The sequence below is a fragment of the Homarus americanus genome, unplaced genomic scaffold (assembly GCF_018991925.1).
Source record: "Homarus americanus isolate GMGI-L3 unplaced genomic scaffold, GMGI_Hamer_2.0 scaffold13642, whole genome shotgun sequence".
Classification (NCBI taxonomy): domain Eukaryota; kingdom Metazoa; phylum Arthropoda; class Malacostraca; order Decapoda; family Nephropidae; genus Homarus; species Homarus americanus.
Window position 1 is genome coordinate 180,001 of NW_024724069.1, and position 14,389 is coordinate 194,389.

Below are 14,389 nucleotides of genomic sequence, written 5' to 3' on the forward strand. Positions count from 1 at the left end.
GTTGGGGTAGGGGGAGGGAGGGAGTGGGGGGAGGGAGGGAGTTGGGGGTAGGGGAGGGGAGGGAGTTGGGGGGGGGGAGGGAGGAGTTGGGGGTAGGGGAGGGAGGGAGTTGGGGGTAGGGGAGGGGAGGGAGTTGGGGTAGGGGAGGGAGGGAGTTGGGGTGGGGGGGAGGGAGGGAGTTGGGGGTGGGGAGGGGAGGGAGTTGGGGGTAGGGGAGGGAGGGAGTTGGGGGGGAGGGAGGGAGTTGGGGGTAGGGGGAGGGAGGGAGTTGGGGGTAGGGGAGGAGGGAGTTGGGGTAGGGGAGGGAGGGAGTTGGGGGGTAGGGGAGGGGAGGGAGTTGGGGGTAGGGGAGGGAGGGAGTTGGGGGTAGGGGGGGGAGGAGTTGGGGGGTGGGGGAGGAGGAGTTGGGGTGGGGAGGGAGGGAGTTGGGGTAGGGGAGGAGGGAGTTGGGGTAGGGGAGGGAGGGAGTTGGGGGTAGGGGAGGGAGGGAGCTGGGGGTAGGGGAGGGAGGGAGTTGGGGGTAGGGGAGGGAGGGAGTTGGGGTGGGGAGGGAGGAGTTGGGGGTAGGGGAGGGGAGGGGAGGGAGTTGGGGGTAGGGGAGGGAGGGGAGGGAGCTAGGGGTAGGGGAGGGAGGGGAGGGAGTTGGGTAGGGGAGGGAGGGAGTTGGGGTAGGGGAGGGGAGGGAGGGAGTTGGGGGTAGGGGAGGGAGGGAGGGGCTGGGAGGATGTCGGGGTGGTGGGAGGGTGTCGGGGTGGTGGGGGAGGGTGTCGGGGGTGGTGGGGAGGTTGTCGGGGGTGGTGGGAGGGTGTTGGGGTGGTGGGGAGGGTGTCGGGGTGGTGGGGGAGGGTGTCGGGAGGGTGTCGGGGGTGGTGGGGAGGGTGTCGGGGGTGGTGGGAGAAATGGGGTGGTGGGAGGTGTCGGGGGTGGTGGGGAGGGTGTCGGGGGTGGGAGGGTGTCGGGGGTGGTGGGAGGGTGTCGGGGGTGGGAGGGTGTCGAGGGTGGTGGGGAGGGTGTCGGGGTGGTGGGGAGGGCAGGGGGTGGTGGGAGGGGTGTAGGGGAGGGTGTCGGGGGGTGGGGAGGGTGTCGGGGTGGTGGGAGGTGTCGGGGAGGGTGTCGGGGGTGTCGGGGAGGGTGTCGGGGGTGGGGAGGGTGTCGGGGGTGGGAGGTGTCGGGGGTGGTGGGGGAGGGTGTCGGGGGTGGTGGGGAGGGTGTCGGGGGTGGTGGGGAGGGTGTCGGGGGTGGTGGGAGGTGTCGGGGTGGTGGGGAGGGGTCGGGGTGGTGGGGAGGGTGTCGGGGGTGGTGGGGAGGGTGTCAGGGGTGGTGGGGAGGGTATGGGGGGTGGGTGGGGAGGGTGTCGGGGGTGGTGGGAGGGTGTCGGGGGTGGGGAGGGGTGTCGGGGAGGGTGTCGGGGGTGGTGGGGAGGGTGTCGGGGTGGTGGGGAGGGTGTCGGGGGTGGTGGGGAGGGTGTCGGGTGGGGAGGGTGTCGGGGGTGGTGGGGAGGGTGTTGGGGGTGGTGGGGAGGGTGTTGGAGGTAATGGCAAGGTAGGAAGGTGCGTGTGTGTAGTAACTCCAATATTCAACCATTACAAACACAAAAAAAATTAAATAAAAAAAAAAAAATATAAAAAATCATAAATTGTACACAAAAAAATCCCGGTGTTTTATTGCACCAACTAAATGAAATAAATTCGAAATACACAAAAAAATGATTTGTATAAGCAAATAAATTGGTTGTTTATTTTATATATACGAAAGAAGAATTACATCGTCTTATATTAATCCCTAGTCATCACCACTCCTCGTCACTCAGAGCCAGCGTCACTCTCAGAACCTCACTGTCACTCCAGCGTCAATCAACCCGTTACCGTCACTCCACTGTCACCCAAACCGCTACCATCACCGTCACTCCAGTCACTGTCAACCCGTCACCATCACTATCACTCACCGTTACTCCAGTCACTCACACCCCGCTACCGTCACTCTAGCGTCAGTCACCGTCACTCAACACACCGTCACCCACACAACGCCCCACAGGTCTTGTTAAATATCAAAACATGGAAATATGCAAATTGACCTTAGTGTTGTCCAGGCTTTGAGTATTGTGAGAGAGAGAGAGAGAGAGAGAGAGACAGAGACAGAGAGAGAGAGAGAGAGAGAGAAAAAAAAGAGAGAGAGAGAGAGAGACAGAGAGACAGAGAGAGAGAGAGAGAGAGACAGAGAGACAGAGACAGAGACAGAGAGAGACAGAGACAGAGAGAGAGAGAGAGAGAGGGAAACATCCATGAGCTCCCAAGACTCCCAACAGAGGCAAGAGAATGCTCATCGGGTGCACAGTACAGGTACACAATACAGGTACACACAAAGGTACAAATATGTCTAGGTGTACACAGCTTCAGGAACACGCATGTTTAGGCCTTTAGGTACACACAGCCTTAAGAACACACAGATCCAGGTACACAGCTACAGGTACACACAGGTCCAGGTACACACAGGTCCAGGTACACACAGGTCCAGGTACACAGCTACAGGTCCAGGTACACACAGGTGCAGGTAAACACAGGTGCAGGTACACACAGGTCCAGGTACGCAGCTACAGGTCCAGGTACACACAGGTCCAGGTACACACAGGTCCAAGTACACACAGGTCCAGGTACACACAGGTCCAGGTACACAGCTACAGGTCCAGGTACACACAGGTCCAGGCACACACAGGTCCAAGTACACACAGATCCAGGTACACAGCTACAGGTCCAGGTACACACAGGTCCAGGTACACACAGGTCCAGGTACACACAAGTGCAGGTAAACGCACACCACCACAGATTAAAAGGACAAGCGGTGTTCCCTCTCACAGGCGATAACACGCTCCACCACCCTCCTGAAATTACACCACAAGAGGGCAGGTCGTGGCAGCAGCACCGGTAGGAGGAGGCTCAACACGCCGTCCTCTATGAATACAATACGCACTTGATTAATCAGTGAAGGCGCTGGAGGACCCCAAGACGTGCTGGTATTCAAGATTTGAGATCGCTGAAGTTCGTACGCTATGTCCTGGTATAATTCAAGAGCTTGGGATTTGTAAATGTTCGTATGTTTATTTTTTTTCAGGAACTAGAGATATAAAAAATTCAACTAGCAGGAATATTCAAGATGACACACAAAGATAACTATTTAATTTCTTTTGTTATCCCACACAAAGAAAACGAGGGGGTCTTTGCGAGTCCCTACTATGAGATGAACCGCACTACCTTAAGACAGGACTATCAGGGGCCCTCACACAGACCGACCATCAGACCACACACACAAAAGGCCAGCTGCCCGTGTCCTGACAACACTTCACCATCCCAGGTCCTTTCCAGGCAGCGGTCGACTTAACTGAGAGGTAAGAAGCGATGAATAACACAGGTTCTCTTCTCCACGATATACATAAAAGAAAACGTGATATTCAGGCGGCCATAGGGATAACTATACTATTATAAGAGCTCACGTAATTCATTCTCAGTAATAAATGAAAGATTAGATGACCGAGATGTTTATAATGATTGGCTGTACCTATGGCCCAGACCAGACCAGAGCCATTCTTCACTATCATTCCTATCATCCTAGACACTCTTATCATCCTCACTCTGACTATATCATTCCCACACGTGGTTATGGTGGTTGTTACTTTTGCTTCTTGCCTCTTTTTTGTGGTTATTTGTTATTATTGTTGCAGTTCTTATTGTTCTTATTGTTTTATGTTATTGTTATTATCATCATCATTTTGTTATCATTGTTACTGTTATCATTGTTTTTAGTACTGCTGTTGTATTCGTTATTTTTTTGTTATTTTTGTTGTTATTTTCGTTGTTATTATTATTATTGTTGTTGTTGCGAGTCAGCCCCAAGAACCAGTGTGTAATCCCAGGGCTCACGACCAGACGCAGTGAGGATTAACTCGTACGACCACAACTTTACGACCCTCGCCAGCTCTGTATCTTCACTTGTATCAGGGTCGTATTGTGGAGTTTAGAAGAAATTTAACCTAAGTCCTTTTTCTGGTATATCAGGGTCGTATTATGGTGGTAATGAGGTCGTTTCTCTGATGTATCAAGGTCGTGTTGTGGTGGTAATCAGGTCGTATTTCCGGTATATCAGCGTAGTATTGTGGTGGTAGTGAGGTATTTCTAGTATATCAGGGTCGTATTGTGGTGGCAATGAGATCGTACTTCCGGTGTATCCGGGTCGTATTCCGGATAATGTAAAAATAAACTTCAATCTTTGTTATATCAAGGTTACATTCCGGAGTTGGAAAATATATTAATATATACCGGAGTCGTATTATGTTCTACCACAGATGATATCGTATCGCTTATATCAGGCTCAAATTCTGGGGATTCATAGCGCACGAAATTCTATCTTCGTTATATCAAGGTTAACTTCCGGAGAATTTCATTTTAACACAATCTGGTATTTTTTATTACATCAGGTTCATGTTCTGGGGTCTCCGTGCACAGTAACACGTACATGTTTTATATCAGGTTTGTGTTTTGGAGCTAATTGCAGGTTGTAAACAGTGAAGGGACGTGAGAAGGCTGCAACACACAGCTGACAGGTTGCAGAGCTAATATGTTGCATAGTTTGGTTTAACTTGGATGCAATTGCCAGCGAAGATTTGATTTAGTACTGATAAAACAGGGTTGTGTAGTGCCTGTCTGTCTGTCTGTCTGTCTGTCTGTGTCTGTATTTCACCCCATTGGAAATACTTGAAGGAAAAGGTCACACTTTTGCCCCTAAGAAAGAGGTCAAGGGTCAAAATAATTATCTAGGAGAGAGAGAGAGAGAGAGAGAGAGAGAGAGAGAGAGAGAGAGAGAGAGAGTAAATAAAGGAAAATAAAGAAATGAGGAGAGAATAAAAAACACAACAGAGAGGAAAGAAGACAACGGAGGAGATGAAAGATAACAGAATAATATAAAGATAACAAGATACAGAGGAGAGACAAACATGATAAAAGCAGAAGCGACAATTGATAAAAAATATTCCTAACCAAAAATACAAAACAATATTATCTCAAGTTGTTATTGTGGGCATAGTGGTGTTGCAATGTTACAGTGGTATCTTGTTGAAATATTGCAGTTGTGTCATGTTGCAATGCACCACGGTGTTATAATGCATTGGATAATTGGTGTTGTGTTGCAATATTAGTGTGATGCCTTGTTGCAATGTTCCAGTGGTAAAATTGTTGCATTGTTCCACGATGCAATACTCCTCTGGTGTCATGTTGTAATGTTACTGTGGTTTCATGTTGTGATGTTTTAGTGATACGACGATGAAACATTGCAATGTTTTATAATTTATCAGCGGTACAGCACCATGTTGCAATGTTCGTGATACAATGTTACAATGTTCTGGTGATAGTAAGCTCAAATATGTACATTGTTGCAGTGTTATATAATGTTACGGTCTTAAGTATATTAAAGGTGTGAATGTGTAACTACGGTCAGATAATTATTACTTTGAACTAAGCAAATGAAAGCAGAGGTTGACACACTTATTGCTTAAACTGATAACAAGAAGCGGAAGCACTTTCAATATATTTATAATTTGTAAAAATTAAAAACTATTTATGCCATTACTTTAAAACTTATAAAAAGTGTAACGTGTTGAAGTCCTTTATACTTACACGATACTTTCACGATAATTTAAGCTTACAAAAGTGAATAAAATAAACCGTTAAAACTCTTTAAAACGTATAAAAGTGAAGCACGTTCAGACACCAGATACTTAAAAGACTCATAAGCAGAGTGTAAGCACGTTGAGACACTTAAAGCTTATAAGAAATAAAAGCTTGAAACATATGAAACACTTTAAAACTTATAAAAGTGAAGCACGTTCAGATACCTAATTACTTAAACTTACGTATTAAGGGAGATGGAAGATGGAGCTATACATGAAAGTAAAGAAGGAGACTTTAATGAACACGTTAATACACGACACAGTCATCAGTCCAGTGACCTCTGACCCTGACCTTTGACCCAAACCTTTGACCTGATGAATGTCAAAATCAATAGGCTTTTTTTCGCTACTTCGAAAGACTCTCTGTATGAAGTTTGATTAAATTACCCATAAAGGAAATTAAGTTATTGTGCGGACAAGATTTTATCTATGAATGGACGGACGGACGGACGGACGGACGGACGGACAGTTGGAGGAACTAACAGATAAAAAGCACGATGATTATATCCCTTAATCTATTCAAGCTTAGGGTAAAAAAAATCCTTGTAAAGGGGGGCTATCTTTTAAAACTTATTACAAATGACTAAACCTTTGACCCTTAACAATGGGGTATAAAAACCCGGTCCTGTGTCCTAGTTATTAATTCAATAATGTGTAATTGATGACCACATGCAAATATATTCAGGTATTTATTGGTTACGGCTGGTCAAAACTTCCAGTGTGGAAAATATATGAACAATTGACTGAATGAATGAATAAAATTAATTACAAGTCCAGTGATTGATTAATAAAGTCTTCACTTTTTTTTACTGTGTTTGAAAATCAATCAATCAAAAAAAAAATTCTCTCTCTCTCTCTCTCTCTCTCTCTCTCTCCTCTCTCTCTCCCTCTCTCTCTCTCTCTCTCTCCTCTCTCTCTCTCTCTCTCTCTCTCTCTCTCTCTCTCTCTCTCTCTCTCTCTCTCTCTCTCTCTCTCTTTCTCTCTCTCTCTCTCTCTCTCTCTCTCTCTCTCTCTCTCTCTCTCTCTCTCTCTCTCTCTCTCTCTCTCTCTCTCTCTCTCTCTCTCTCTCTCTCTCTCTCTCTCTCTCTCTCTCTCTCTCTCTCTCTCTCATCTGACACGGAAGAGGACAGGTGTCAGAAGTTTTGAGTGGAAGTAAGATTGATCTCTGCACTGATCAACACGGCCCTGTGCAGTACTTGTGTTCGAGAGGCTGGCCAACTCCTTACCAACTCCTTGAGAGAGAGAGGAGCTAAATACCCCATCAAGGTATAGTTCAATGGAGGAGGACTTAAGCAGTTAGATCAGTCCACCAGTCACACTCCAACATCCCTTCACATTCCAGGGGAGTTTCCGTTCCAATTCCAAGATTCCTATTCATTGATCGTCTCCGTTCCTAGTTAGTTGCCGTTTTAGAATTATTCCCTAATTATTTCCATTCCCAGGTTACGATTGAATGAGGTTGGGGTGTAGGACCTCCGATTCACCCGTGGCTTTGAACCTCTCTACTTTTTGACCTCTTGACCTCTGATACTGACCCTTTGTACCTCTCGGCCTCTGACCTATGATATTGACCTCTTGACCTATGATATTGACCCTTTGTACCACTTGACCACTGATATTGACCACTTGTACCTCTTGGCCTCTGATATTGACCACTTGACCTTTGAAACTGACCTCTTGACCTGATATTGACCTCTGATACTGACCTCTGATACTGACCTCTGATACTGACCTCTTGACCACTGATATTGACCCTTTGACCTCTGATATTCAACTTACCACCATATGATATTGACCTTACGATATATAACCTAATCTTGACCTTTTAACCTCTGACCTTCATTGACCTCTCATACTCTCACCTCCAGGAATCTTTGACCTAAACCACTCACAGGAGAGGACACACAGTACAGCACCAACCAATCACCACACCGGATACAAAGATTAGATCCACGGGTTATCCAGTTCACTTTAAAAGAGTATATTCGATTATCCGGTTAACCAGGACTCCTCTAATCCGGAAAACATCGCCGATTATCGAGAAACCGTATTCTGGTGGCTGGATATTCGAGATGGAAGGCGAGTGTGATTGGTGAGCTTTTGGAGGTTAAAGGTTAGGTTAGAGTAAGTTAGGGTCAGGTCAGGTTTAAATGACACACACACACACACTAAATTATACATTATGTAAATTATACTGCAAGTAATTAATAACTTACAACCATGGATTTATAATTATGAACATTCATTATTCAATGACCTGTAGAGGTTAGAGGTTGTTCAGGTTATGGTGCTTGGCATACGACCCAGGATGTTTAGTCTTATCCGAGTGTCGCAGTGTGATGCAGCTCCCTTTCTAAGTAGTACTGTAGGTAAATCTTTAAATATTAAATAGATTGCTCGTATGTGGTAATTGGATACTTTGCTTCACACTTGCAATGCATCAAGTATGTTAGATAGTTAGATAAGTAATACATAAATAATGGCACTGCCAGTCAAAAGTGATTCATGGGTCAACGGGAGCATTTACCAGCCGATTATTTATGCACGTAATGTAAACACCTCTGACTATTGTTCGGCTTGACATTCCACGGAGGTGACTACTTCCTCCGAGAACCTTCTAGAAGCTTGACTCATAGATCGCTCTGGTGGCGAGTGCAGGAATTATTCTATATGGGCGTGGGATAACCAAGCCCCTTTATTAGTCTTGAGCTGGACCCCATAGAGTTAAGATCTACTCCTGAACCACCTCAGTACGAGCTCGCCTAACACAACAGCCTGCCTCAGTTCTAGCGCGACTCACACCGAGAACTCTTCAGTACTAGATCACGGGACCAGCCCAATTAACTATACAGTATTTAGTTTGTAAATATCACACTGTACATATACACCAGTCTTGTGTATAGTTAACCCCTTCTATGGAAGACGTAGACTACAATTATCGACAGTCTCAGACATTTTACCGACATCAACGGGACCCTAAATAACTAACTACAAGCAAATTACTTTTATGTGGGACTGTATAATGACAAGTCTCACTCCTCACAGGCCTTACAAGTCACACACACACACACACGATAGCTCTTCCAGACACCTTCCCCACACACAGCTCTGCCGGGTATAGATAAGGTCACAAAAATCACTTACAGGGTGAGTGAGTGAGTGTGTATATGTTTGTGTATATGTTATGTATGTGTGTGTGTGTGTGTGTGTGTGTGTGTGTATGTATGTGTGTGTGTGTGTGTGTGTGTGTGTGTGTGTGTGTTTGTGTGTGTGTATGTATGTGTGTTTGTGTGTGTGTATGTATGTGTGTGTGTATGCATGTGTGTGTGTGTGTGTGTGTGTGTGTGTGTGTGTGTGTGTGTGTGTGTGCAAGTGTGTGTGTGTGTGTGTATGTTTGTGTGTGTGTGTGTGTGTGTGTATGTGTGTGTATGTGTGTGTGTGTATATATGTGTGTGTGTGTGTGTGTGTGTGTGTGTATGTATGTGTATATGTATGTATATCGGCAAGGGATACAGTACAGGAATCCTCAAACCAAAGAAGAAAACATTCCCATTCCAGGTTCCAGATTATCAAAGGCTCTTAAGGTATTTCTGTCTCTTATCTAATTCTCTTAAGTTACTACACTAAGATATTCTGAAAAAAGTCCAAAGTTAAATTTTCTCTCGTAATTAAGAGCAGTGAGAATATATATAACCGATTCATTTAACGTGAGATAATGGATTCTTAAAGGTTCTTAAGTTAAATTTCCCTTAAAACTGAACACCAAGTTACTAAAAATTGGTTACCTTAAATTTAGCACCAAAATTTTTTTTTATTTAAATTGGCTACTTAAATTTTCTTACCTAAGACTTAAGCATTTCAGGGCAGATACATAAAATGTGTTACTTAAAATTGGGTACCTTAATAGGATTTCTTAAAATGGGTACTTTAAATAGTATACTTTAAACCAACACTTAAAAATATAACCCATAAAATTAAATACTTTAAGTGAAAACCGAAATTACAGTACTTTAAATTTAGTACCTAATATTGACCCTTTAATTAGAGTACCTAAAATTCGGTCCTTCATTCTTAAGTACCCAAATATTCTACCTAAAATTGAGCCTCAGATACCTAAAATAGGGAGGTTAAAATAGGGTGCCATCAGGAGTGACAAGAGACCAAAAGGAAGGGAGTGCCTATTATTCTCCAAGGAGTGTCTTCCTTTGAAGAGGAGGTAGGTGAAGGTAATGTAAGGGAGTTTTTTCTTCTTCATCTTTATCTTCTTTCTATCCCTATTTTCTTCCTCCTCTACTCTTCTCCCATTCTCCTCCTCTCTCTCATCGCTCTTTCCCATTTCTATTGCTCTTCTCTCCCTCTATCCTTCTCATTCCTCTCTTCACCCCTCCCTTCTCCCCACCCTCACCCCTCACCCCCTACCCTCCCCTCACCCCCACCTCCCCTCAACCCCCACCTCATCAAGTTAGTCTCGTGGCCACATCCTTCAGTTAACTTTTCCTCGCCAAACTTTTGATCTTATTACAATTTGGTTTTCAATGGAACGAGAAACAAATATTTGACAATAATTGACAACTTCTGAAGCTTATGCGCTCCCCCCCCTCCCCCAAGACTTTCTAAAGGAGGGGCTGAGGGGAACGTCGAAGACATAATTATGGTAAAAAACAATAGCGTGAAAATAAAGGTTTAAAGAGAAATATTGGCATAGTATAATATTAACAAAACCAATAACCTGAATAAAGAATTATATGTTAATTTTAAAACTCATATTAACTTAAAAAAATAAACCAAGTTAAAAACTATATAAACTAACATTCACAAGTGACAAAACCACTAAATGCAAATTATTAAGAGTACGTAAATAAATATCAAAATTACAGTAAAATTTTAACATCAATATAAGACCAAAGGTGAAATAAGATTGCTAATATAAATAAAAAAGTTAAATTGGCTTTTTAAATTAAACACGAACGCAAAGACTGAGGGGTCGACCCAAGCGTGTGTTACCTCAGGTGGTCAGATCCTCACCTTGTGCGATGGAGAAGGTCCGTGGCCGACTTGGAGAACGACCGACGCATAGATCCGCTCTCGTGACCATTTTCCCGACGATTGCCCGCGTCTGCAACACAAGACAGACATGGGTTAGCAACACTGCAACACATGAGGTATATACATGGGTTAGCAACAGTGCAACTCAAGTGGTTCATGGGATAGCAACACTGATACAAGGGAGAAAAACAGGTATACAACGCTACAATTCAATAGGTAATCTTAGCACTAATGAAACACAAAGATGCAACAAATCTGCAACAAAATGGGAAATGATTACGTACGCTGCAACACACGCAAGGGCAAATACGTCATAATTCATAGCGAAAAAGTAACAAAATTGAATCACTTTTGCAACAAGATACAACACCAGGTCACACATTGCAACAAGTGACCAAAAAATTTGTGCAATACTCTATGAAAACCGAGAAAAATTAAAGTGCAACAAATTACGATAGTATAAACATTGCAACACTTACCTAGAAAAACCTTGCAACAGTAGACTAAATAAAGAACAACAATATGCATCAGGGAACCAAATTAAATACCGTATGCCAAGGGTTTTGATTGAGTTACCTTGCAACATTGACCCAAATTAACTCGTACTGTAAAAATAAAATATTAAGGAACTTTGCAACAAAATTCTAACTTAAGATCACCTTGAAACGAGAAAATTAAGAATGATTTGCAACAGGAACATGACATATGAACATCTTGCAAAATAAAAGTATCATGTGTAAATTTGCAACGAGAAAACATGCCAAATTTGCAATATAAACCAAAATTTAATCCCTCTGCAACATGCAACCAAATTAGCAACAGTCTGCATCACGAACCTAAAATAACTTACAACAAACACCAGAATTAACTCATTTTGCTTCAAGAAATTACACAATGAGAACCTTGCAACATGAACCTAAATTAAGCAACATTGCAACAATATAGCCAAATTAGATTGCAATACGAGAGAAAAGGACAAAAAAAATGCTCAACATCAAGGGACTAGCATGGAAAGGAAATTGCAATGTAATAATGATTAAATTCATGAGGTGTGAGGAGGTGGTGAGTGTAGGTCTTGGGGAGGGAGAATAGGTTAAGTCACGAGAAGAGACAAAATGGTGATAAAGAAGAAGAAATAGAAGAAAACGATGATATTAACAAGAGTGGTAATAACAACAACAATAGCACAACAAAAAACCACCAACAAAAACAAAATAACAACACAACAACACCACCACCACACCACCGGATCAACACACCACCACCACACCACCGGATCACCACACCACCACATCAACACACCACCTACAACATCACAACACCACCAACCACAACACACACCACCCACAACATCACAACACCACCACCACCACACCACCGGATCAACACACCACCACCTCCCACAACATCACAACACCACCACATCTACACACCACCTACAACATCACAACACCACCAACCACAACACACACCACCCACAACATCACAACACCACCAACCACCAACCACAACAAGCCTCAACTCAGGTGAAGTTAAAAATATTACACTAACATAAACAGTTAACATTACATTCTCACCTGTATGACTTAACTAATTAAACTCAACCCTTACCATTGTATAATCGTTGAGTCACACATGCTTCTATATCTCGCATCAATAATCAGGGATTCCTAATACAAACAGACTAATGGTAGTTGTGTTCTGACCTCACTAGGGGAAAGGTCACGGCAGGGTTAGCTCTCGAGGGATTATTATCAGATATGACCAGTGCTTTGTGTGGTTTTGGGTGTGCGAGTTTGTTGACCAAACTGGAGTGGTCCATGGAAGAATTGGCGAGGGCCAAGGAAGAAATTGAGAGGGCCACGTTGGAGAACCTGAAATTAAAGGAAAAGCTGGCGAGGTTAAAAGGGGAGCCAGTGTCTGACGAAAACTCAAGCGAGTGGAAGGTTGTGAGTAGTGGGAAGACGAAGCTGGTGGTGAAGAAGTACACCAAGGATACGACAACAACGACAACAACAACAGCTAAGTGTACCAACCCGTTCAGTCCCTTGATAGACAAATTGGACGTTAGTACAGTCAGGGACAGGGCTGACAAGGAAGGTATAAAAACTTTAATTGTTGGTGACTCACAGGTAAGGTACATGGACAGGGCCTTTTGTGGTAAAAACAAAAATAGGATGAGGGTGTGTTTGCCAGGAGCTGGGGTGGGGGATATAATTGACAGGATGGACAATATCTTGTCTGGTAATGGGAACAAACCCATTATCTGCCTCAGTGCAGGAGGCAATGATATTGGCCGGTGTAGGAGGGAGGAGCTTCTTGATAAGTTCAAGGCAGCTATAGATCGTATTAGGTCTAAGGGAGGGATTCCTATCATATGCGGTGTCCTGTCTAGAAGGAGAGTTGGCAGTGAATGGTTGTCAAGGGCGGTTGGTGTCAACGACCGTCTTGACAGATATTGCAAGTCAATATCGGTCCCATTCATTGACAACTGGGACAACTTCTACGGCAGAAAGGACCTTTATGCTAGGGATGGGGTGCACCTGTCTCGGGATGGGGTGGCAACCCTGGCTGGGTCTCTAGAGGGGGCAGTTCAAAGGATATCGAAGTCTTTAAACTGCTAGGGGAACATATGGGCACTGGGGTGGGGGAAACTGCAGTGGGAGCGGGTAAACAAAGTGAAAGATTACAGAGAAATAGTGTTAGGAATGATGACAAAACTAAATTAAACAAGGAGTTTAAAACTAAACGCGGTAAAGGGAGGACTCAGAACACGACTAACTTAAATGTCTACTACGCGAACAGTAGAAGTATGAGAAACAAAACGGATGATATTAGGGCCTTCGTATGTACCGAAAAAATCGATATAATAGCATTCACTGAAACATGGATCAACCTAGACTCACGTGAGTTGCCGGTCGAATACCAAATTGCGGGTTACAAATTGTTCCATACCGATAGGCAGACCAGGAAAGGAGGCGGAGTAGCAATCTATGTTAGGGATAATCTGAAGTGTGAAATAAATAAGGAAATAAAAACTGAGAGGAATACAGAAACAATTTGGATAGAATTAAGCGACGGTCGGGAAAAATTAATCACAGGGGTAATATATAGACCCCCCAATCTTGATAGCGTCAATGAGCAACTTATCTGGGATGAAATGCGCAGGGCTTCCATACACAACAAAGTCTGTATAGTAGGCGACTTTAACCTTGGCCAAATAGATTGGACTGTCCTTACGGGTAACTCAGAATCAGAGGATTTTCTCGAGACGATCCAGGACTGTTTCCTAAGTCAACATATAACCGAACCCACACGGGGTAATAATATACTAGATTTAGTTCTGACGAACAGAGAAAACCTCATTAACAATGTCGAGGTAGGGAACGAACTTGCAAACAGCGATCACAAAGAAATTCGATTCCAGTTAGATTTTCAGGGCAGACGTAAGGAAAATTCCACTAAAGTACCAGATTTCAGAAGGGCAAACTTTGACAGTTTAAAGAGGCAGCTAGAGAGGGTGTCACATTGGCCGTAAGTAACCTGACAGATGACTCCTACCTGATAACGAGATTCGAGATTGCCGAGTTCCACGACAATTTAAATAATGAGTTACTTAATGCACAA

General features: G+C 44.0%; 1 protein-coding gene across 1 annotated transcript in view; it reads right to left on the reverse strand.

The window, feature by feature from the left end:
• Positions 1-10,830, reverse strand: part of LOC121864013 (multiple C2 and transmembrane domain-containing protein-like) — a 140,374-nt gene extending 129,544 nt beyond the window's left edge. Inside the window, 2 exon segments of the mRNA XM_042362887.1 lie at positions 5,900-5,924; positions 10,742-10,830. Coding sequence (XP_042218821.1) covers positions 5,900-5,924; positions 10,742-10,811 — 95 coding nt within the window. The 5' untranslated portion in view covers positions 10,812-10,830.
• Positions 10,831-14,389: the final 3,559 nt, after the last annotated feature.